Source organism: Dipodomys merriami, unplaced genomic scaffold (assembly GCF_024711535.1).
Source record: "Dipodomys merriami isolate MVZ:Mamm:240054 unplaced genomic scaffold, mDipMer1.0.p SCAF_2, whole genome shotgun sequence".
Taxonomy (NCBI): domain Eukaryota; kingdom Metazoa; phylum Chordata; class Mammalia; order Rodentia; family Heteromyidae; genus Dipodomys; species Dipodomys merriami.
In genome coordinates this window covers 11142643-11166744 of record NW_027203381.1, presented here as the reverse complement: position 1 = coordinate 11166744, position 24102 = coordinate 11142643, and the positions used below count along the sequence as shown (strand labels likewise).

Sequence of the window (24102 nt, the reverse complement as noted above, 5' to 3'; positions counted from 1 at the left end):
TGCGTGTGAGGCCCTAGGTAGGAAATGAACAAGCAGAGTCAAGTGCCACACGTCTGGTTCTGAATGTCCACAGCCACTTACCAGAGTCTCCTGTCCCCAACACAAAAGACAAGGACTGGAGAAAGCTGTGCGTGGCTGGAACCTCTTTATAATTTAATTTACTGAAATCCGGAAGATCATAAAGGACTACTATGAAAACCTTGTGCAGATAAACCAAAGACTGTAGATGAAAAGAATGCCTTCCTAGATAAACTTCTCCTGTCAAACTTAAACCCAGATAATATAAACCACTGAATGAGATCTACACCTAGAAAGTCCAAAGCCTGATAGATTCTCAACTGAATTCTATAAGACCTTTAAAGAACGAACACCGAGGGACTGGGAAGGTAGCTCAGTGGTAGAGTGCCTGTCTTGCATGCATGATGCTCTGGGTTCGATTCCTCAGCACCACATATGCAGAAAAAGCTAGAAATGGCGCTGTGGCTCAAGTGGTAGAGCGCTAGCCTGAGCTGAAGAGCTGGGGGACAGCGCCCAGGCCCAGAGTTCAGGCTCCACAAAAGACAAAAAAAAAGAAAAGAAAAGAAAATTATAGATCAATCTCTCTGATGAATACAGGTGCAAAATCCTTGATAAAGGTGAGGTATGTTCTCCTGGGGTACAGATGCTCATAGGAGGGGTGCAGAGGATTGAAGAGAGGGGAATCAAGGCAAATATGATCAAAATACTTCATGTACTTTTGTGAAAATGGAACAACAAAGCTTGCTGTGACTGGTTTGGGAAGGGGGAGGAAGGAGGCAGAATGATGGAGGAGGTAAGGCTGATCTAGATGCATCGTCTACATCCATGAGTCCCAGTCACACGAAATCCTCCCTGTACAATTAAGTGATCTTTAAAAACAGCACAAAAAGCAAGGCCCAGGCTGGGTGGCGAGGAGAGTCCGTTCTTCTCACTTAACTCCCAGGGAAGCGGGAAGATACACACGGTAATAATGTGAGCAACAATTTGTTCCATGGTCAGACTCGCTTGTGGGTAAAGCTGGCATTCTGGGCAGAGTCATAAAGATCAGCATCAGCCAGATGTTTTACAAATCCAGTTTTTGCAAAACTAAAAGACAGGTTTCCCCCCCCCCCCCGCCCCTGCTCCCCAGAAAAGAATCGAGCTGCTGCCGTCCCAGGTCCCAGCCGCCTTCCCCACTCAGTCGCATTGTCTGCCCACAACACGCGCTTGAATCCCTGGTGGTGGTTGATGTAGGCCCCAGTTATGCAGCGTACATGCTGGGATCAGGGAAATTCCCACGGGTGCTGACACTCTCTGCCTGGATGTCGGGAGGGGCCTGTGATGAGCTGAAGATTCACTCCTCCCAGGCGGGCACTGGGAAGCGGGCAGCCTGCTGGAGAAGAGGCGAAGAAGGTGGCCAGCCACGCAGGCCACGTAAATGTGGCCAATGAGGAGCCGCCCGCGGAGAGGCGGAGCCGGGGAGGCCCGGGCGAGGGGCGGGGCGAGGGGCGGGGCGAGGGGCGGGGCTTAATCCGTCTCTTCTGCAGAGTCTTTGCTTCAAACAAACGTTCACTGGATCTCAAATCAAATCAAGAGCAGGCCTTGTGGAGGCCGACTGAGCAATCCAGGCCTGGGCCAGCCTCTATTCTGGGTTGTCTCCTTTAATGTTATTTTATGGGTTGGTGACATGCCTCAAGATATCTTTCTCACAGAGTAAACAACCTTATTTATGGATTTTAACTTCTCATGGAGATTAAATTTGCATGAAGATTTCAAGAGATCTGATGGATGAAATGCTTTTAAAAAAGCAAAAAGGAGGGCTGGGAAGGTGGCTCAGTGGTAGAGCGCTTGCCTTGCATGCATGAGGCCCTGGGTTCCATTTCTCAGCACCACATAAGCAAAAAGCAAAAAGCCAGAAGTGGTGCTGTGGCTCAAGTGGTAGAGCACTAGCCTTGAGCTGAATTACTGAGGGACAGCACCCAGGCCCAGAGTTCAGGTCCCATGACCGGACTCCCCCCCAAAAAAAAAGCAAGAAGGAGAAGGAGGAGGAAGAGGAGGAGGGGAGGAGGAGTGTGTGAAATGAGAACCATGTTTTCAACTTTTAAAGCCATGAGCAAATGTGAGGACCAGTCCTGGTTCTTTCTCATGTGGTGTGGGGCCAGAGTTTCTCCTGTTCTCTGTCCCCTTGCTGGGAAGATGGGTGACTTTCTGCCTCTAGCCAAAAGTGAAAGCCTAATCATCCCAAGGATTGTGGTTCAAAACCAGTCTGGGAAGAAAAGCATCTGAGACTTGATCTCCAAAATAACCAGCTAAATCTCAAGTGGTAGAGATCCAGTTGAATGAGCAAGCTGAGCAAGCAAGAGGCCCTGAGTTCAAACCCCAGTACCATCCACAAAATTAGCAATTTGAGGTCTAATAATTTAAGAAATAGAGGGTGCCTTTATTTATAAATTGGAAGGCATGACTGACACCACTAAATTTAATTTCAAGGCAAGTCCCAATTTACTGTGCTACAGCTGTCACGGAGTGATATCTCAGGTCAAAAAGATCATTCCTTTTCTGACCCAATCACTGTCTATTCTAGGAAGCAAGTGAATGAATAAAGCAAATCTTAACAGGTGATATCTTAGAATACTTATGCCAGTAATACTTAGGTATTAAATACCAAGTATTTGAGAGTAACCTGGGAGTCAATCCTACAGTCAATAGAACTAAACTTTTACCTCTTTGCTGTGATTTCATGGTACTAGGCAAGGCAATCATGTATCAGAAATGTGTCTGTTTTTTTTTTTTTTTACTGTCGTGACATCTAAAATTCTGCCTTTAGACTTGAACCAAGAATTGCCCTACTTGGAGGTTCATCTTATTTACAGCATGCATGTTTCCTCCTGCATGTTTCCCATCCCTGGAAAGAAATGAGCATTGAAGCGGGCCTGCAAGCGCACTTGGCTCTCTGGTTTCTCTGGGGTTCTCTGAGTGGTAGGAGCCCGAGTGGTGGTATTGACATGGCCTAGGTGAGAAGCCGATAGAAAAACGATGGATTTCCCTCGGAAGGGACGAGTTTGGGGACAGGACAGTTATTTGGCTGCTGGTGATCTTGGAAACAACACCTCAAGCATAAACAGAAGGTGAAGTTCTCGACATGACCACGAGGGGGCTCCCGCTGCCAAGTTACTGACGGAAGTGTGTTTTGGATCAGAGTTTGCCCGGGGGGGGGGGGGATGGACTTGGAGGTTTTTGAGCCTGAGCAAGGAACTTCCAGCTTCAGGGTACCACCTGGCCCGAAGATCCCCTGCAGGGTCAGAAGCAGACTGGGGTTCCAACCAGGAAGCCAGTCGGCCCTGGGCTAGGAATCTGAAAGGCAGAAGCCCCGAGGGCTCAAGCTTGAGCTTTCAATATGAGAGTGAAGCTTGGGGCACCTCTCAGGTCACATTTGCTGCGTGGGGGGCGGGAAGGGGGAGAGGAGGGGATCGGGCAGGAGCGGGGGCACCTCCTCCAGGAGGTGGGCTTTGAATTAGGAACTGAAACGTGCAAGGCTAGAAGAGGCATCAAAGACAGAGGAAGCCTCCTCATACCCTGTGAAGAATCAATAGGAGGGCTATTGCTGCAGCCTGGCTCTGCGCATGCGGACAGCAAGAAGCGCCCGCACCCCGTCCCGGGGGTGGGGGCGGGGGGGGACAAGAAGTGGGTGTCCTTTGCCGCTGGCCCTCTGAAGTTGGATGAAACCACTGTCCACAGCCAGCGATTTCCGTAGATAGAACTGCAGGAAATCAGGAAGCTGGAAAGGGGGGGCTGTGTGTGGTTGGTACAGCTTGTAACCCCAGCTAGGCGGGAGGCGGAGGAAGAAAGATCAAAGTCCCATGCCAGACTGAGCAAAATACGTGACCCTAATCTGAAAATGGAAATAAAAAGGACTGGCGCAGGACTCAAGTGGTACTCAAAAGCTGCAAGGTCCTAAATTCAAACTCCAGCAAAGGCAGTGAGGTGTGAAAAGGCCTTTCCCCCCCTTTTCTTTCTTTCCTTTTCTCTTACCTTTTCTCTTTTATTTTGTCTTGTCTTTTTTTTTTTCTTGACCAGAGAACTCTGCTAAGAAGATAACAGGGGAAGGTGCTTTAGTGGTAGAATGCTTGCCTAGCATGCATGAAGCCCTGGGTTCGATTCCTTAGTACCACAAAAACAGAAAAGGCCGGAAGTGGCGCTGTGGCTCAAGTGGCAGAGTGCTAGCCTTGAGCAAAAGAAGCTCAGGGACAGTGCCCAGGCCCTGAGTTCAAGCCCCAGGACTGGCAAGAAGAAGGAGAAGAAAAGAAGAGGAGGAGAGGGGGGGGGAGGGGGAGAAAAAAAGGAGGAGAAAGAGGAGAGGAAGAAGAAAAGGAGGAGGAGGAAGAGGAGGAGGAGAAGAGGAAGAAGGGGAAGAAGGAAGAAGAAGGGGAAGAAGGAGAAAAAGGAGGAGGAGGAGAAGAAGAAGAAGAAGAAGAAGAAGAAGAAGAAGAAGAAGAAGAAGAAGAAGAAGAAGAAGAAGAAGAAGAAGAGGAGGAGGAGGAGGAGGAGGAGGAGGAGGAGGAGGAGGAGGAGGAGGAAGAGGAGGAGGAGGAGGAGGAGGAGGAGGAGGAGTGGGGAGGAGGAGGAAGAGGAGGAGGAGAAGAAGAAGAACGTGGTAATGGGCCATGGGTTGGGGAGTGAGTTGTACTGATGAGACTTGGAAGAAGAAATGATGTTGACATTTGAAAGTGCAGAAGTGCTCACATCTAGGGTTGGAATGGCGGCCTTCCATCTGCTGAATGTGTGGCTTCAGGGCATGGGCAAGGCGTTGCCAGCACCCATCACACCTCATCGCGGCCAGGTGTGGAAGAGGGCCGGGAGAAGGAAGGCACACCCTCAGCACCTCAGCACCACCTCCTCCCGCGCTCTCTGACAAAACACCAGTGGTGATTTGCTCTGGCTGATGGAGGAGGGAGGCGGGGAGATGTGCTGTGCATCCTGAGCAGCCACGTGCAGAAGGTGAGAGACACAGGAAACAAGTAGAGAGGAAAATGGGATGTAACACCACTCAAAGGGTCAAGAATGATAGCCATCAATTTGATACAGATGCAGAAGGAAGCACAATTTTGGGACGCTCTGGGAGGAGGCCATAAGGAATAGTTTTGTTCTGAACCCACTTAATTCGGCAGCCTACCATGTGCTCAGGTGGAGAATGTCAGCAGGCTTCTGGAGATGTCCACAGTATGGTTCTAATCTCACCTCTTCAAGCCATGTCCGCCAATCCTGAGACTTATCATTACATGCCTACCATTCCTTGTAAAGGTTGGGTAAAACAAACAAATAAAACAACCAAGGATTCTGGAACCCATTCACTATTAACCTTGGAAAACAGTCTTTCTCCAGCAGCTTTGAAAGGCATTTTTGTACATAATTCATGTAGAATCCATAACACCAACATATATATTCCATAACAAATATAAGGCATAGGAAAGCAACTTCTAGAATGAGCCCTTATATTTTAGGCAGCCATGGAGAGGTGATGAGGTGTGAAGTGAAGTCTTTGCCCTGCAGTGAGACTCAGCACTATGTTAAGTTACTCCACCCGGCCATGTCATAGCCATGACTGAATCACAGATATACCAACTCCTAGGCACTCCCCTGCAATCACTAAAAAGCAATCTGAGCTAGGCATGGTGGCTTACACCTGTAATCCTAGCTACTCAGGAGGCTGAGATCTGAGGGTCGGGATGCAAAGTCAGTCTGGGCAGAAATATCTGCCTGAGACTCTTATCTCTAGTTAACCACTCAAAAGCTGGAAATGGTGCTGTAGCTCTAAGTGGTAGAGTGCTAGCTGAGCAAAAGGGCTCAGGGACAGCCTAGGCCCTGAGTTCAAGCCTTATGACGGGGGTGGGAAGCAACCTGCTCAAATTAGTGGGGAATCAGGAGTCTCAGCTTCCCGGACCTAGAAGATTTCATCTAGTGTTTCAAAAGGGGTTTTCCACTGAGCAAGTAAGGTAAGTTAATGACACAACTCTGCACACTGCTGGATAGTGAACAATAGGCTGATCCCAAATGACAACCCCCGACCCCAGCTAAAGGGGCTATATTGGCTTCAGAGCACATGGCGCACGTCTAGAAGGATCGGGTGTGCTCTCCTGGCACCGTGCTACCTCAGAACATTATACATTACTGGAATCATCCAGACCCCGGTGGCTCACACCTGTAATCCTAGCTACTTGGGAGGCTGAGATTTGAGGACGGTGGTTCGAAGCCAGCCCCATCAGGAAAAGCCCAAGAGACCCTATCTCCCATTAACCACCAAAACACGGAAGTGGAGCCGAGGTTCAAGTGACCAAACGCTAGCCGGGAGCAGAAAAGCTCAGGGACAGCGCCCGGGCCCTGAGTTCAAGCCCCAGGACCCGCACAAAAAAACACGTACACAACCAAACAATAAACGCCGGGGGTGTCTGAGGTCGGGCCCGACCCTCCCCTACCCGGCTCCTCCCTCCTCCCTCAGCCCCGCTTTTGGGAACTCGGTTCCCAAAGCCGAAAGCGACCAGGGACCAACAGCAGCCCGTGTCGGCCCGGGGTCCGGTGACGCCGAGCTGGGGGCCTGCGCCGCCATCAGGACCCGCACCCGGGAGGTGCCGGCGGGCGGCGCGCCGTGTGCGCAGGAGGACTCCAGAAAGACAAAGGAGAGGCCGGCTGCACAGGCCTCGCCGCCGCGGGGCTGACGGATGGCGCGGGCCGGCAGGTGGCGGCTCCACGCGGGACCCGGACCCGCGGGACCTGATCCGAAGGCACAGAGCGTCGCGAGTTTCTGGGAACGCCGCGCATCTGACTCCGCCCTCCCCTCGGCACCGCCCAATCAGACGTGTTCTTTAGACCAGGATCCGCCTCACGGAGCTTCGGGGGACTGTGGATGGCGTCAGTGCGGCACCTCCCCTCGGCGCTGTCCAATCAGACGCGTCCTCCTCCCTCTCAGAGGCCAACGCCCCGCCCAACCCGGTTCCCGGGTGCGGAAAAGCCAGGGTTCTGACGGCTGCTTCGCTGGGACTCGGGACCCGGCCGACGCGGTCTTCCGCAGGGGAAGTTGGAGGATAGTGGGAGGATTTCCCAAACCTCCCTTTTCGAGCCAGCTCGAATCAAGGCCTGCCTCGGTCTAGGTCCGGGAACAGCAACGCCAAGAGGATTCCCGACTGCTCTCCGCTTGCCTCTGATGGCAGGAATGAACCAAACCTGCAGCCTGGCTTTGGGAGATTCAGTATGCTTGCGATTCTCCGGAAGATGATGTAGGCGTACCCGGAGAGGCCTTTCCCTCGGGGTCACCGAGAGGCAATCGTCAGCCGCAAACCAGAGCTGGCAGCTAGTTTTTGGAAGCCTGAACCCCAACTTGGCCACAGCCTCCGCCATCGAAGGAGGGCGTTCGGTACCTATGCTACACCATGGTGTTTGAGGTCTTCGGGGGCTTTCATGCCCTTTATCCCAAGCGTCCAGTCTCGGTTCTGTGCCGGATTCCGAGCTCCTTCTGACAAAGGGGCAGGGGGACCCCTGCAGGGAAGGCTAGCACCCACTCTCAGGATCCCACCCCAGGACAACCCAGGGCTTCAAGATGGTCTATACATATCCCCGTTGGCAGTTTGTCTACACTTCCCCTTCCTTGTCTGTTTAGTTCCATCTGAGAATGGATGCTTTTCCAAGCCAACTCTCTAGGACTGGCAGAGTCATGCCTCAGAGACCAGCCTGGGATCTGAGAGACAAGTCCTTGGGAAAATACCAGAAAAATACTAGTAACAGGGTTTAGAATATGACTCAGTGGTAGAAAGGTTGTGTAGCGGGTTAGATCGTCAGCACTACACACACACACACACACACACACACACAGGAGAGCTATTGACCATCAAAACTTCACTATGTGAAATCCCTCTTCAGAGAAGTTTACACCCATTCAGTTGCACCTCCCAATAACTTTATCAGAAAAATGCCATTGGCCTCACTTTACAAATGAGGAAACTGAGGCACAGAGCAGTTGACTCAGCTTACACTGCTTGTAAGTGTTGGAGCTGAAATAATCAGAAGGTCAGTTCCGGATGGCAGTGCACATTCAAGAAACATTGCTGAGTAAGCTATCTTTAGTTTTGTTACCATTGTTTTTAAAGGGAAAATGGAAAAAGGGAGAGATGGGGAGGAGAAAGAGACAAAATGGATATTACAGTAATGATAAGGGAAGGGAAGAGGCATGCTGGTGGGTGGAAAAGGCCACAGGTGTCCCGTGGAAGGCAGAAGGAAGGTGGGACAGGTGTGCTCAGGCGTGACCACGGAAGCTGGGCATCCTCAGGATACATCATCTGTATTAAAACCAGGGCATTAGGGTGAAATAGAAGGTAGGACAAATGGAAAGAGATTTACACACACTCATCATCATTTTTTTGTTTTCTAGGAGTTACTTTCATTCCATTTTCCCACAGACACATCCTCTTGGGGCTACTGCCCAGTAGCTCTATGGAAAAAGAAAGCACTCAATACATGCTTGATGACCAGGTGATGGAGGCCAAGGGGTAGCCACCCTTGGGCTGGGTAGGTCATTAGCAGGGCAGTGTGGTTATGTCCAAGAACAGCCAGGTGTGTGTGTGTGTGTGTGTGTGTGTGTGTGTGTGTGTGTGTGTGTGTGTGTGTGTGTGTGTGTGTGTGTGTGTGTGTGTGTGTGTGTGTGTGTGTGTGTGACGGAAGAGGGAGGAAAGGAGAGAGATTACCAAGTGTATCACCTAGACCTTGGGCCTGCACAGGCCACCAGAACTCCCCAATCTCACTCTCCAGCAAGGGTTGATTTAGACCAGGAAAAAGGGGGCAGTAGAGTCCCGCTGTGGTGTCCAGTTTTCAGGATCAGCTGCAAATATGGTGGGGGCTCAGGGCTCAGGCTGGAGACCGGATCGGATCGCTCTCCCAACACCAGAACGGGCACCAAAGAACCACTAACCCTGAGCTCTGGGTGCAGGGCGTCCCAAGACTTCTCCCTAGTGGGGGCAGCACGGGGAAAGGTTCTGCTTCAGTCCTTGAAGAACTAAGATCATCAGGCCGGTGACTGGCTTTGTGATCTTTGTGGAACCCTTTGGGCCGAGCTGGTGCAGGGGTACCCAGACACCCACCCCCTCGCCAAGCTCAGCTCGCACCCTGGGAAAGTGAGTCGTAGCTCCCTATGAGCCACTGCCGCCTGCTGTATTGTGAGAAAACAGAACGCTCGGACAGCAGAACCTGGAGCCCCCATGCACCCCCAAATTCCAAACCGCGAGCACAGTACAAGCCACAGAAGACAGCCACGGCCTCACGAACGGGGACGACCTGTGGCAGCATCCCCGAATTGGCAACGGGAACCCGGAATTCTCCGGTGCGAGCTTCTGCACCGCCCAGTCGGCTGTCACCCCCCCCCCCAATATTCACTCCTCGCCCCGCAGCTCAGAGCGCACATAACCAGATCCGCCGAATCCAAACAAGCAACATCTTTTAATTCTCCCTCCACATACTTGGAAACTACGTTTACAGTTTCTCAAACTATTGTGTTTTTCCTTCCTGATCCTCGCTCCCCTTCCTCGGTTTCCTCCGAGGAGCAGCGGGGATCAGGGGCCGTGGCCTCTGGGGCCTGGCGGGCTGGGGGCTCCGGTTGCCCGCAGGGATGGGAGCAGCGCGGCCGGCGCGGCCCAGCGGCCCCTTCCGTCTGGCGGCAAGGCTGGGGGCGGTGGGCGCGGGCGGGGGCTCCGCGGGCTCGCTCAAGGCTCGCTCAAGGCTTGCTCTTCCCGGGTGCAGGAGTGTCGGCCCGGCCCGCGGACTGGGCAAGAGTGGCCGAGTGAGGGCTTCCGGGAAGAGGAGGTGCTGGCGCGCAGCGCGGGGGGCCAAGCTCCCCTAGAGGGCCTGCCAGGGCTTCCCGATGGCCTGGATGTGCTCCTTGGCTTTGAGGCGCAGCGCCGCGATGCTGCTGTTCCGTGGATCCGCCTCCTCGAGCGGGAACTTGTCCCCGAAGCCCGGAGCGCACGGGTAGGCGGGTGGCGGCGGTCCCAGGGGCTGCAGACCCGGGCCCAGCGGCGGGGAATTGAGGAAGGGTGGCGGGGGTGGCGGGGTGTAGCTGGCCGGCAGGCCCTGCGTCGGCGGCCCGAAGCCAGGCAGGCTCTGCAGGGCCGTGGCGCCCCCGCCGGGCAGCGGAGGACCGAGCCAGGACTCCAGCGGCAAGGCGCCCCCGGGTGGCCCGCCGCCGCCGCCGCCGCCCCCCGGGCCGGCCCCGAGGGGCGCCAGAGCCGCCGAGGGCGGGGAGCGGTTGAAGGACAGGAGGGGCGAGTCCTGCAGCTTCATGGACGACACCTCCAGCTTCTCCTGCCTCCGCCACTTGGCCCGTCGGTTCTGGAACCACACCTGCCAGGAGAAGGAAGCACGCGGCCGTCGGGCTGCGGAGGGGGCTGGGGTCGCGCAGCCCGGCCAGCTCAGACCCCCCCAACTGCACATCAAACGGGGGCTCGGACTCCCTCGGACTGTCCTTCCGTCCTCACCCACCCCGTGTTCCTTTCGGGCTTCTCCCTCTTTCTGGTCTCCCGGCGCCCCTTTGTCCCAGCCTAGTCCCATCCTTACCTTGTTTCTCTCACCCAGAGCAGTGGGTTTGCCCCTGATAGGAGCAAGTGTGCCAAAGGAAATGAATTTTAATTCTGCACCTGGACCACTGGACCTGGAAACCAGTCTCACCAAATCGCGGCCTCCCTGTCTGCGGTCCCACCTTAGACCCCGCTTCCGCCCCGTGTGCACAGCCCTCCCTGACTTCGCGTTTGTCTCCAGCCTTCTCTGGGCCTTACCTCGCCTTGCCCTGTGTAAATTCTTGGCAACGTCTGAGGTTAAAATGTGGCTAATTTTCCAGCTCCCTAGTTCTGCGAACTACATCGAAGCACGAGGGTTTTTCTTAAAACCACAAGAATATTTCAATCGCTCCTTTAATATAACTTTTACTTTTATTTAGTTGATTTCTGCTTCCTAGTTCGGATGTTTCTCTACTTTGGGGGAGGGAGAGGTGCACAGACTAGGACTCCGAACCTGGTGCCTGATGTCTTTGCGTCTTGGCTAGCGCTCTACTACCTGAGCCATGCCCCCAAAGGGTTGGTGGTGGTGTTTTTTTTATTTTTATTTTTTACTTTTTTTGGGGGACATTTCCTCTACATGACATTCATTACACTTAAGTTTACTGTGTCTGCTTTCATTTTGTGGAGTTAGTTTTGACACTCTCCTCAGCTCTGAGTACACAAAGGATCTCTCCTGGTTTTCTTCAAATAGAACAAGTCTATTTGAGCCCATGATGTAACAATTTCTTCCCCTGGATTCTTCACTACAGATTTGATTTAAAGACTACAGAAAATGGCAAACAACCTTTCCTCCACCAAGTTCCCTTTGTAAATTGAACAGAGAAAACTTGAAAGCACTTTGGCCAAACTGAAGCACTGTGCACTTTGGCTTCAGTGTTACATTGATGAAGGGAGGTAGAGGGAGGCTTGCAAGCTCCTAATGGAGCAGTGAGTGTGGTATCCAAAAGGGGTGGGTGCTCCCTTCTCTGAGAGCTGAGAAAACAGCAATTTAGCCCCTGAGCAGAGAAGCACAAATATGTATGAAGCTTAAGTGAGAGAGAGAGAGAGAAAGAGAGAGAGGGGGGAGAGGGGGAGGGAGGGAGGGAGGGAGGGAGGGAGACAGAGAGAGAGAGAGGGAGGGAGAGAGGGAGGGAGGGAGGGAGAGAAAGAGAGAGAGAGAGAGAGAGAACAAAAGTGTAAGTAGCCTTGATTCTTTGCTATAGAAGTTTATACTATCACAGTTATGGGGCCCCGTGGCCTGGAGAGATGCGATGCTCCTTGCATCTCTGGCACAGAGAGGGTTCTGGTCTCACTGCCTCCCTGGCTCCCCGGACCCCCATTTTCAGCCAAATCAAGTAGCCTGGCTGGAGACTGGGATAGCTCCCACCCAGTGCGCTCCCTCCTGTTGCCCCAAACACTGTTAAGGGACTTCCTCTGGTCTCCCGACCCCATACCATCTGGCCACATCACACTCCTTTCTAAACTGGCATGCACTGGGCACTGTGCTGGCCGAGTGATCACAGAAAAGTAATTGACAACACTGTTTTCACATGTCTACGAATTTAGAGAAGCCAAAAACCACAAACAAGTAAAGGGCAGGGACCTGCTGGGAGGTGGGCTTCACGGGGCCAGGGTGCCTGAGGCTGCTGAACCCACACTCTGCAGGGCACTGGAAGGCTTTGCCTTTCCTCGGCTTGTCCCTCAAATTGCCACCATTCAGCGAAATCTTCGTGGTTTTACTGCCCCAAATTAGGGGAACTCAAACTCTTCTTATTAGCTAATCGAATAATTTAGGGAACATTTTACAAGTGACTTGGACTCATTATTTTCAAGACACAGCTTAAAACACCCAGACACCTGTGTGGCCCAATAATAATAATAATAACTACTTTTCTAGAAAAGTAATTTTTTAGACACACACTTTTTAAAAATCCCATCTTATATTCTATTGCCTCTCCGATGTTCTGCGATTTGTCCCCAGTGTCTCCCTTTCGGGCCTCTGTTAAACTCTTCCAATTTGGAAATCCTCCCAGATTCTTCACAGATGACTAGCAAATATTTAAGGCTTTCAAATATTTTAACGATCGAGGATTAAAGATAATTCAGCTATAATTAAGGGCGAAAATCTCTTTATGGAAAAAAAAAAAGATCTTTGCGGCGGGAAGTTTGGTTGGAGGTACACCGGAGGAAGGAAAAGTCAGTTTCCTAAAACCAATCCACCAGAGTTTCAGCTGGGATGGAGCCGGGTGTTCGCCCACCACGCGGCGGGGCGCGCAGCTAGTGCCAGGGGGTGGCAAGGGTTGAACCCTCTGGTGCCTACATTCTTTCTGCTCACTGCGCCCCCAATTGCATCCGGGCGCATCTAATGAGCTGTCAGCCAGGACCAATTTCTCCTTTAACTAGACCAGAATGTCCGAAAGGGGGAGAAAGATCGGTAATCTCGGTGTGTGTGTGTGTGTGTGTGTGTGTGTGTGTGTGTGTGTGTGTGTGTGTGTGTGTGTGTGTGTGTGTGTGTGTGTGTGTGTGTGTGTGTGTGTGTGTGTGTGTGTGTGTGTCTTGAGAGTGCTAAGCAGGGGGGAAAGTCCTCTACTAAATGCGTGAGCTCAGGAGGACTGGTTCAGAAGTGGCCATCCCCATTTGGCTCCAAGCCCTCCCGGGTCTCCATCTCTTAATCCCGGGCGCCTTACCTGGACCCGGACTTCGGGTAGGTTGACCTTGCCCGCCAGCTCCTCGCGGCTGTACACGTCCGGGTAGTGCGACTTCTCGAAGGCGCGCTCCAGCTCGTGCAGCTGGTACGTGGTGAACGTCGTGCGGTTCCGGCGGTGCTTCTTCTTGGGCTGCTCGTCCTCCGACGGCTTCGCTTCGCCAGCCGCCGGCCCGACCTGCAGCCCTGGGCTCGGCCGGGCCTCCCCGGGCTCCTTGGGGCAGCAGGGGTGAGGGGCTGGTGGGGGGGGGGAGATGAGGCCCGGAGTGTCAAGAACACACCCCGAAGTAACCCCCCCCCGCCCACCCCATCTCCCTGCGCTCCCAGCGGAGACTAAAAGCTGGCCCGCGAGGTCGGGGTGGTCCCTACGCTTTCTCTGCCCCCCAGTTGGATGCTCTCCAAGGGACCCCGACCCGGGTGCGGTCTGTACCGCAGATGCTTGAGGCAAAGTGGAGGAAAGGGGAAAGGGGCGCACTCACCTTCGTAGTCGGAGCCGGGCGCCGGGGCGGGCGGTGGGGACAGCCCCGCGCCTCCCCCGGGCGCCTTGGGACAGGCAGGCCGCACCCCCAGCCTCCTCTCCCGATCCTTGGCGCCCCGAGCGCCCCGCTCTGCGGGGAAGGCGCCCAGGAGCCCGTCGTCCTTGGTGAACCCCAGGATGGCCTCGATGCTGTGCAGCCGCGAGGTGCTTCCGCCCGGGCTGCGGAGCAGGTGGCCGGCGAGCGAGAAGCTGCCGTCGGCCATGGCTGGCGCGCAGCCCGGCAGGTGCATGGGGCGGGGGGGAGAGCGCGGGGCGCTTCGGAGATGGGAAGAAGAAACGCGGAGCCAAGCGTTGCACGTCGGGGCGGAGAAACTTCTTCGAAGTGCACAAGCGCACAACCCGCACGGATGGAGCTCACGCAAGGTCAGACTCTGCAGACAACCCCGCCGCGGGGTGAGCGATCGCTCGGCCCGGCGCCAGGTCGGGTCCCCGCACCAAGCTTGCTAGTTCGGCTTGGGCGTAAACCAACTGGGACTCGAGCTCTCCAGGCACAGCCCGCTGGCCCTGACCCCTCCTCTCTCCTCGGGGAAGGAGGGGGGGATCCAGTCCCTTCTTTCGGCCCCTCCTCCTGCCGAGGGCGGGTTCGTGCCCCGCCCAGCCTCGGCGCCCAGTCCTGCCACCCCGAAGCCAATACTGGAACAACCCCAACCTTTGGATCTGCTTCCCCTCCTCCTCCCCGCCGTCCCTCTCCCCAGTGAACGCACCGGGGGCTGACAGCGGGGTGCGCCCCAGGCCTGGTGCTCGATCCCCGCAGCCCAGTCCCGCCTCGCCGGTTTCCACCCTGGGACTCGCCTCCCTACCCCGCTCCCCTGCTCCCACCGAGGGCTTTCCGGTGTCAGCGAGTGGGAAGCCAGCCCACGCTCCAAGCAGCCCGAATCTCACCCCCCCCCACACACACTCCTCCCCGGCGTTCCTGGCTGTTCTACCCCACGGGCGGCCTTCTGTGCAGACGGTCGACTTCGTGGTCCCAAGTCCCTGACCTCTGATTTCTTTTGTCTCTGTTCTTTTGTCACTACGCCTTGTCCCCTCGGAATGGTGCACCTGATTCCAGCCTGACCCCCCACCCCCTCAGTCCCAGGTTGTGGGGTCATCTGTGCGCCCCGCCCATGACCTTCAGGACTGGAGGCCCCAAGTCTGACCCGGGTGTTTCGTTGATTTGCGGTGTTGTGCCACCCCTCCTCCCCCAAACTCATCTCCCATAGCTGACCGGAAAGGCCCTTCCTTCTGGGGGGGGAAAAGGTCCACGGCTGCCCAAGGGTTACTGCGCTAATCCGCTTGTGTCTCTTCCCCCTTTGGGGCCCCTAGAGGCTTCCCTGACCCAGAGCGACTCAAAGGCTGAGTGGAAAGATGATTTGCCAGAGCGAGTCTGTTTTCTCAAATATGGGGCCAAGACCCCAAGCAGGCACCTGGCCTCCCCTGGAAGGTTGGCTGGAAGCGCAATTAAAATGCTTTCCTGGATGTCTCAGGATCTAGACAGGTCTCTAAAGTTTTCTTTCCCTTGGCACCTTGATCCCCGTCGCAGCGGCCCCTTCTTCATTCTGATCTTTATTTGCTTCCAGCCCAGAAGACAGCTGCTGGTCCAGCTCTGTGGTGGAAATCACACACTAAAGGCCAGGCCAGTGCCCGGCCCTTGAGAACTGTATGGAGCAGTATGTGAGACAAGACAAAGACAGAAACTGGCATGTAAGGGCTGGTCACACTAATAATTCACTTAAAATAAAACTCAGGAAGAAGACAAACGAAGAGAGCAGGTGTGCGAGTATTTATTCATGGACCAATCAAACTATTGATTCAGAAAGTTTTCAGGAAAAGCCAAATGGATGGAAATGTTACCATTTTCCTATTTCGTTATACTCTTCATATTACCTGATCCTCATACCTCTGGGAGGTGAGCAGGACAATCTGTCAGTTTGAGTTTCAGGGAAGAGGAAATCAGGCCCTGCTGGAGACAGCTATGGCAGGACTGGAACCCAGGCCAGCTGCTTCCTTGTTCCATGTTCTCTGATGGCAGGGCATTGGTAATACTTGTTATCACAGTGTGAAGGTTCCTCTCCTCCTCCTCCTCCTCCTCCTCCTCCTCCTCCTCCTCCTCCTCCTCCTCCTCCTCCTCCTCCTCCTCCTCTCTCTCTCTCTCTCTCTCTCTCTCTCTCTCTCTCTCTCTCTCTCTCTCTCTCTCTCTCTCTCTCTGTCAGTCGTGGGGCTTGAACTCTGGGTCTGGGCACTGTCCCTGAGCTCTTCAGCTTAAGGCCAGTGCTCTACCACTTGAGCCACAGTTCCACTTCCGGTTTTCTGGTGATTTATTGAAGAATCTCACAGACTTTTCTGCCCAGGCTGGCTTTGAACCATGATCCTCAGATCTCAGCCTCCTAAGTAGCTAGGATTTCAGGTGTGAGCCACTGGCGCCCAGCCTCTTTTCTCTTTTCTCCTCCTCCTTTTCTCTTTCCTCCTCCTCCCCCTCCTCCTGCTCCTCCTCCTCCTCCTCCTCCTCTTCCTCCTCCTCTTCTTATCAAAGCACACTTAGCCTGCAGCCTGTCTTTCATCCTTCCCTGAGTTATCCCTGAACTCTGTATCTCCAAGGCTGAAGTGTAGAGACTAGCCTTAGGCTCTAATGCAACTCTTGGGAGGTAGATGCTGATCAAATGCCTTACAGATGGTCCAAAGCACTGGCTACAGAATAAACTACCTGGTGGCACCTCAGAAAGTCTGTGCTTGTCAACTAGACCAAGTATCTGCCCTGCTGAGGTGACCAGAAGGCAGTTATAGGGTAATTAATTGGTATTTGTTGTTTCCTCTCAGATGGAGAATGCTTTCTATGTAAACTTCCCCAACACTAAATGGATCTCTATAATCACCGATAAACAAAAGTTGGCAGGGTTATCTTAAGCTCCTGCCTGCACAAGGCAAAAGGGTTTATGGCCTTATTTTCTAAAGTTAATTCCCTCTGGACTGCCCAGTTCTCCCTAATAGCCCAGGTGAGGTGAGCTTTTATTTAGTGTTTAGTAGAGAAAGGCAGAAAGACTTCCAGAGCCACTGAGGAGGGCCTGCCCGGCCGAGCTCCACAGGGCGAGCTGAGGCTGCCTTTGTGCAGGACACAAAGAGCCAGTCAGTACCATTGTGGGCACGGTGGAGGGTACTCCAAGCAATCAGTCGGGGGTCATTGTTAGGGGCTAATCTACATGTGTATTTCCCAAGAACTCAATTAGGAAAGATGAATGGAGCCGGCCATGTTCCTAATTCTTCTAGTAGGGAGCTACATTTTTTCCATCAACCCTTGCTTCAGAGCCTGGCTTCTGAACTCCACCTCTGTTTTAATTCATTAATTCATTAGATGGATCAAAGACAACTCCCTCCTCCAAGACCCCCACCTGGGGTTGACCTTAGTCACAGATTGAGTTCCATTCAAGTTGGCATGATTCAGAGACATGAAATTTCCAGATGTGCGAAAATCTTAGTCTGAAGTAGCTCTGTTACCTCGAACGCATATACAGGAGGTTGAATGTCTGGAAGTCTGCTCAAAGGATGGGCTTCTCATTCTGTAGATGAGAGAGGACATGGATGCCAGCAGTCAGGCCATTTGGTCACAGTCTCTAGTATGTAACTTCACTCAGCAGTGTCTAATGTTTGGATGAATGATGTCTGTTTAGTGATCTGTAGGAGGTCACTTCATAGCGTGTGTAGAGTAAATCCAGTCGTCTGCATGTAGATTGTCACCTTAACAGATGTGTTTTAATCCCTGTGTCATACCACATCTGAGGACCATCTTCTCCCTTGACCTGATACATGTTCAAAAAAGACAACATTATTTACCAACCCAATTCTTTTGTTCCTGAGTTTGCTTTGGCAATAGATCCAAGTCCAAATAGCCTTTATGGATTTTTTTTTAAAGTAGGTTGGCAGATATTTCAGGGCATTTTGGTAAGTGATGGATATTCCTTCCTTTCTATTCATGAGTGTGTTGGGCCCAGCTCTTGCCGGCTTGTGAGAGCTGAAAGCTGACATCTTGTCCCAGCTCAGCATTCTGTCATTCACACTGTCATTCACATTCACTGAAATGAGCCATAGTACACATATTTTTATCATAGACATCCACAAACACTAAAAAACTCGGGGCACGCCCCCAGTCATGTTTTTTTTTAAACAGCTACTAGCATATCTCAGCTCTTTTCTCATCAAAGAATGCAAGAAATGGAGTGACATAATTATCTCAGAATATGTCAGTTAAAGGGGAAATTTGGATTTCTGCCAAAGAAATTGACTCTTTTTTTTTAGTTGTTAGGAGCAAAGCTATATTAAGATAATGCCTCTTTACTTGTTTTCTAATTAAACTAATTGAATTCAGAGTGTCCAGGAGAAGTACTAGAGACATTTATCTTGAGGGGATGATGGTCTTGAAGCTCCACGAATCCTCTTAGGGAGCTAAGAAGGCAAATCCGAGGACACCCATTTGCAGCAGCCGTGGCCCAACCCCCAGCGGGGCTGTCTCTGCTCAGCTGCTCTCTCTTCTTTCTTCCTCCTGGGGGCTCATCCCATTCAGTTCCCAGTGACCACCAGCACTCTAACTTAACACAGCCCATTCCTCCCAGTGATGGTGAGCGTCTTCTTAAAATAAGAATTTAATACACTCGATTTTATGACTTTTAATTTGAAGAGTGAAAAGAGTCCCCTGACAAATTTGGTGTGAGCAAATCAGAAATACAAACAGCTCCAAGTGGAATCCTGTAGCTAACGTTGTACCATTTTACCAAAGTGTGCACTCCTGTGACACCAAGGATGCACCTGGTTCTACATCTGCCAGTGCCAGCCTTCTCCAGAACATTGTCAATTGCCCAAACACTGGCCCATTAAACAATGACCATCCTCTCACCCCAGTCAGGGCCTGGCAATGACTGGTCTACTTTCTGCCTCTATGAGTTTGACTACTATTAGGTATCTTGTATGGAGGAAATGAAATACTACTTGTCCTTTGTAGTCTTTAAAGTGTATCTATGTTTTAGCATGAATCAGAACTTTCTTCCTTTTAAAGGCCAAATAATATTCTGCCATTCATACATACCACATTCTGCTTTCGTGTTTTCATCCTTGATGGATACTTGGATTGTTTGTACCTTTTGACTATTGCAAATAATGTGGTTATGCCCATTGATATATAATATGTACTATATATTACATATGAATGAGCACAGAATAGTACATATAATGTATACTTTATATATAATAATGTATAAGTTATAATCAATTATATGCAATTATAGTATAGTATAATTACTATAATATGAAGTTATCATAATTACAATATAATTCATAAAATATTATATATATTTAAGTCCTGCATCCAATTATTTTAAATATATATGATGAAGCAGTTGTTAAAACTGTTGTTATGGTAACTGTTATTTCAAGTTTTTGAGGAAGCATACTGTTTTTCTCAGTAGCTCTGCCATTTTCAATAAAGCGCATAGTTCTAGTTTCTCCAGGCCTTTGACAATGTTTTATCTTTTCTTTCTTTAAAAAAAAATCACACCCATCACAATAGGTATGGAATGATATCCACTGATTTCCTGCACCCAGGATTTCCTGTTGCAAAGAATGATGGGTGATACACTACCAGGAACTCTACTTTGCATGTAGACTGTTAAATAACTCATCTATTTTACACAGCTAGTCATTGGCACAAATACTCTTTTTTCCCCCACAATCTTATACTCAGTCATCTGGAGTTTTCTAAACTATTAGTTACTTCCCATGTGTTTGACAAATGTCAAACTGCTTTGCTTTCCTCCTCCAGTAGCCCACGGAAATCATTTGATCACTTTCAGAAGGCATTTTGGTCCACTCTGGTCTTGTTAGCATCAGCCTGGGCTGGGCTTCCCTCCTCCGCCTTTGATGTGGGCCTTCATTAAGTGAAGGGAGGAGTTCCCACACAGGGACGGGGCCATCTTGCTCAGAGCCAGCTTGTCTCAGGGGTGCCATTCTTTATCCCACGGGCTCCTCTCACTCGATCACAGACACTGCTCTTCAGTGTACTTCTGCAGTTTACTGTGATTTTGTGAACGATTTTTTTGGTTGTGGTTCATTTTTTTATTGTGCTTCCTCCTTTGACCCCTTAATCCCTAAAATTGCTGATCTTATATGTCCTAGTGAATCTAATTAGACCCAGATGCTTTCCCAAAGGTGACTTGACTCAAGTGTTAGGGACTTGAGTGCATACAGCAGGGCACACACATTGTAAGTGAAGTGAATGACCTTCAACACCATGAAACTGGGAAATCTTAAACATTTCTGAAATGACTTCAGAAGACCAGAAAACATTGTTTGGTACCTGCTGGCTTAGAAGGTAGCCAGCCATGTAAGAATGAAGTCTTTATAGTTGTGGCCATGAAAAGTTTTTTCAAGGATAATACCACTTCACAGTTAAGTAAATACACCACATTTTGGTATCTGTGGATTTGCTCTATGTGTCTTCTTACTTTCGGTTAAGCTTGAAATTATTCCATAAAAAAGGTTTTCAAAAGGCACAGGATTTGTTTTATGGGAGTTCTGTGTCTAAATTTAATTTGGGTGGATTCCAAATTTTATAATATTTCTCAAGAATAATATTTGTAGTTCTCCAAACTACTATTACACAGATATAGAAAATGTCTGTGTGTCATCCAGCAACTTAATTTCTGAGTATAAACTCAAAAGAAAATAGAGACTCAATTAGGTAATTGTATAACTATGTTCTTAATATCATTTTTCTCAATAGCCAAAAAGTAGATGAGCCTAAGTATTTACCAAAGCACAATACAATATCTCCATGCCATGAAAATATTATACAGCTTACAAAAGATAAGAAATTATAGCACATTTTACATGAATAAAGCTTGAAGACTTTCCTAAGTGAGATAAACTAATTATAGAAAGACAGGAGTGTGCTGCTTCCTGTCTGTAATCCAAGCTACTTGGAGGACAAGATCCAGAGGACTGAAGTCTGAGGCCAGCCTGGGAAAAAAGTTAGTGAAACCCCATCTCAATCTATAAGCCAGGCAGTGATGGTCCATGCCTGTGATCCAGCTATATGGCAAGTGGGATCAGGTGGATTGAGGCTCCAAGCCAGCTTAGGTAATAAAGTTCATGAGACCCCTATCTCAACAGAAAAAGCTGGGCATGGTGGTATGTGCACATCACCGTAACTATGGCATGAAATACAATAGGAGGATGGATGTCTAGGACAACCTGGGGGTAAATCAATACCCAATCTCAAACATATAGTCAAAAGGACTTGAAGAGTGACTCAAATGGTAGAGCATCTGCTTTGCAAGTGTGAACCCCTGAATTCAGACCCCAGAACTGCCAAAAACATGAAAAGGGTATAAATGATAAGTTTTGTATTGTATATATTTGCCTACCCTTAAAAAGAAGAGAATTAGATTTTTTTAAAAAAGAACAAAAATAAGAAAGTAACCTCAAACCTGTCAAAAGTCTGAGGTTCACTGAAGCAAACTCTCGAGGTCTATTTATATTCTATAGAAATTTGTGTTATTGCTTGCAAATGTTCTTTTTTTGGGGGGGGTCTGGTCGTGGGGCCTGAACTCTGGGCCTGGGCGCTGTCCCTCAGATCTTAAGCTCAAGGCTAGCGCTCTACCACTTGAGCCACAGCATCACTTCCGGCTTTTTTCTTTTTTGCTTATGTGGTGCTGAGGAATTGAACCCAGGGCCTCATGCATGCAAGGCAAGCGCTCTACCACTTAGCCACCTTCCCAGCCCCATTGCTTGCAAATGCTCTATTGTCATCTTAGGGAAGGAATTCCTTGTGAGGATTTAAGGGATGTGTGCTGGGGTTGCATGGGGACACACTTGAGGGAGATATTTGGCTGTAACAACTGGTGCTGGGGATCCTCCTTCGAGGGTGGGCTGGGTCTGAACAGGAGGCCAGAGAGGAGGCCCAAAGCCCCAGGTACCTCTCATGGGTGACAGAGAGCATTCTGTGTTCAGCATTGCATAGAATCTGAACGCCCACATCAGCTCCACTCATGGCTCAGATGCTGGTGGGAGTTTGTCTTTCAAATGCCTGAAGACAAAAGACATCGTTTCCCTCTGCAGGAAGATTCATCCAGTCGAAGCTAAGCCTCAGTTCTTAGAAGCTGGAAGCCCATTTTGCCCCTTTTTTATCTCACTCTTCCCCTTGTCTTGGCCAGTTCTGTTTGTAGGTAGTGATTAGGCAGGGGAGGTCATAAATGCTTAGGGAACTTACAGACAGGCTAGCTGGACAGTGGATAACTGAGCTTGCAAAGTCAGCCTTATTTCAAAAAGTAGAACTCCTGCTTCATGGTACTGCAGGAGTTCATCTCTGATCCAGATGAGGTGAGGTCTACTTAATTTGTCTTCTTGGATTTATTCATCAACATCACTCCCTGGTGTCACTGTGGCTCTTTGTGCATGTGTGGAGATGCTCTCTGATCACACGTTTTTCATTCCCAGCCCTCTGTCTCTGTGAGCCCTCTCCTAGTAACTTATCAAAAGCTCCCTCTGACTCTCCCAACCTCTCCCTGCTCCCAGAGCCCTGTTGTCACTTTGCTCACCTGAAGTCAGCAAAGAGACTGAAGCAGAGCTCAGTTCTCTCATATAAGCTACCTCTCCATCTGACGTTCGCCACACCGTCAAGTATTACAGCTCCAGCTGCAAATTTCCAAAGAGCATAGACATCTGATCTGGCCAGGTGGAGGGCCAGTCAGAATGGACAAGGACAGTCGGTATGGCTACCTAATCGATGGCCCATGTGAGGACAGGAAGACAGAACTGATCCAAAGAAATAAGGATGCCTTTGGCATAGGAGGCAAGGTGACTGGAGATATCACTAAAGTCCTGAGTGAGAATTTGTCTAGTCTATGTTGTCTCCTCGAATAGACTAGTGGGTCAAAGATACATGTTCATCTTAGGTCAGTTTTAAGAACTGTGAGCATTATAAAATTTCTCCTACAAAACAAATCACAACTCACATGCCAGTTCTAAGCGGAGACAAGTCTTTTAAAGTGTGTCCACAGTATCTGGAGGGTTATGGACTATAAAGCTAATTATCCTTAAACACTATAAAAATATTTTTCAGCAAGTTCCAAGGACTATAGATTCTGGATCTCCGATAATAATTTTTATTTGCATTTTTAAAAAATAACATGAAGCTGCTTCTTCGACACATTCAGGAACTCAGGATGGAACAGATTAATGCATGAATTTTGAGTCTTAGTTCCTTTGGTTCTCTAACAGAACAGTTCTTGGTAAAATGATCCTTGAGTATTATTAATTCTATAAACGTATTTGCTGAAAAGCTGCCATTTTGGTTGGGCTTGGTTAAACAGCTCTAAGTGTTGCAGAGATAAATCTGTAAATAAGTCCTTTTGCGCGTGTGCGCGAGAGGATGTCAGGAAAAGATAGCGTTTCTACCCTGTGGTTTAATTTGTTGGAGGATGGTCTGAAGGGTGTGCGATGGGGAGGGATAGAAGTAGAAGAAGATAGGGAAAGGGGGCGAAGTAGGGGGGAAAATGAGAGACAACTGGAGAGGAGACAGAGGTTGACTCAGCTTCTTAATACTATTTTTCTATGCCTTTGTGCCCAAATGCCATCACTAAGTTCAGACAAGAGACTTAGTATTATAGTAACATTCTCTCTGGTGGATCCTCTGCCTCTAATCTTGACTCCCTTAAGATCCTTGTACAGCCCCTGGGAAGAGCTCTGCAGTGCAAAGGAATGATGAAGTGGAGCCTCTGCCTTCAGTTCTTGTCTTTGGCTACGGCCCTGCTGCCAGCATGTACAGCTGCTGACCTTGCTGAGGAACATGGCAGATATCACGGAGTGGCGAGTCAGATGTGGGGTGACTTTTGATTGCCTTGTCACCTTGACTTCCATGGGTTCCCTCTCTTTCTGACATTGTGTTCATGGTAGACAGGGTGAGGTTCTACCCTCTAGGGAAGAAAGTTGAGGGAATATCATTGGCCATCGCACCTATTTTTGCTTCTTCCTGGCTGGCCTAAAGATCTTTAAGATACGTGTTCTGCATCATCATTGACAGCTGAAATTGCCTAGTTACTCATAGTTATAACTAAAAGGAAAGCATGTTTCTTGCTGCAAGGGTAGTTAGGTGCTCTGATCGGAACATAGTGAATGGTCAAATTATTGTCCATGGGTTTGTAGACAACTTTCTCATCATGGTTTCCTTAACTGTGTTTGCTCTGTGGAAATGCATGCTGCTACATGCACACAGGCCAGAAGAGCAGCCTTCCTGCAGGTGAAGGGGCCCCTCCCTCGCCACGCCCCCT

The 24102-nt window shown here is 50.3% G+C and overlaps 1 protein-coding gene across 1 annotated transcript; it reads right to left on the bottom strand.

Moving 5' to 3' along the window:
* Positions 1 to 9873: 9873 nt before the first annotated feature.
* On the bottom strand, positions 9874 to 14040 carry Rax (retina and anterior neural fold homeobox). Its single transcript, XM_070028628.1, has 3 exons — positions 13752 to 14040; positions 13256 to 13509; positions 9874 to 10377 (listed from the first exon to the last, which is right to left on the bottom strand). Exons 1-3 carry the CDS (start codon positions 14038 to 14040, stop codon positions 9874 to 9876), a joined length of 1047 nt encoding a protein of 348 aa, XP_069884729.1.
* Positions 14041 to 24102: the final 10062 nt, after the last annotated feature.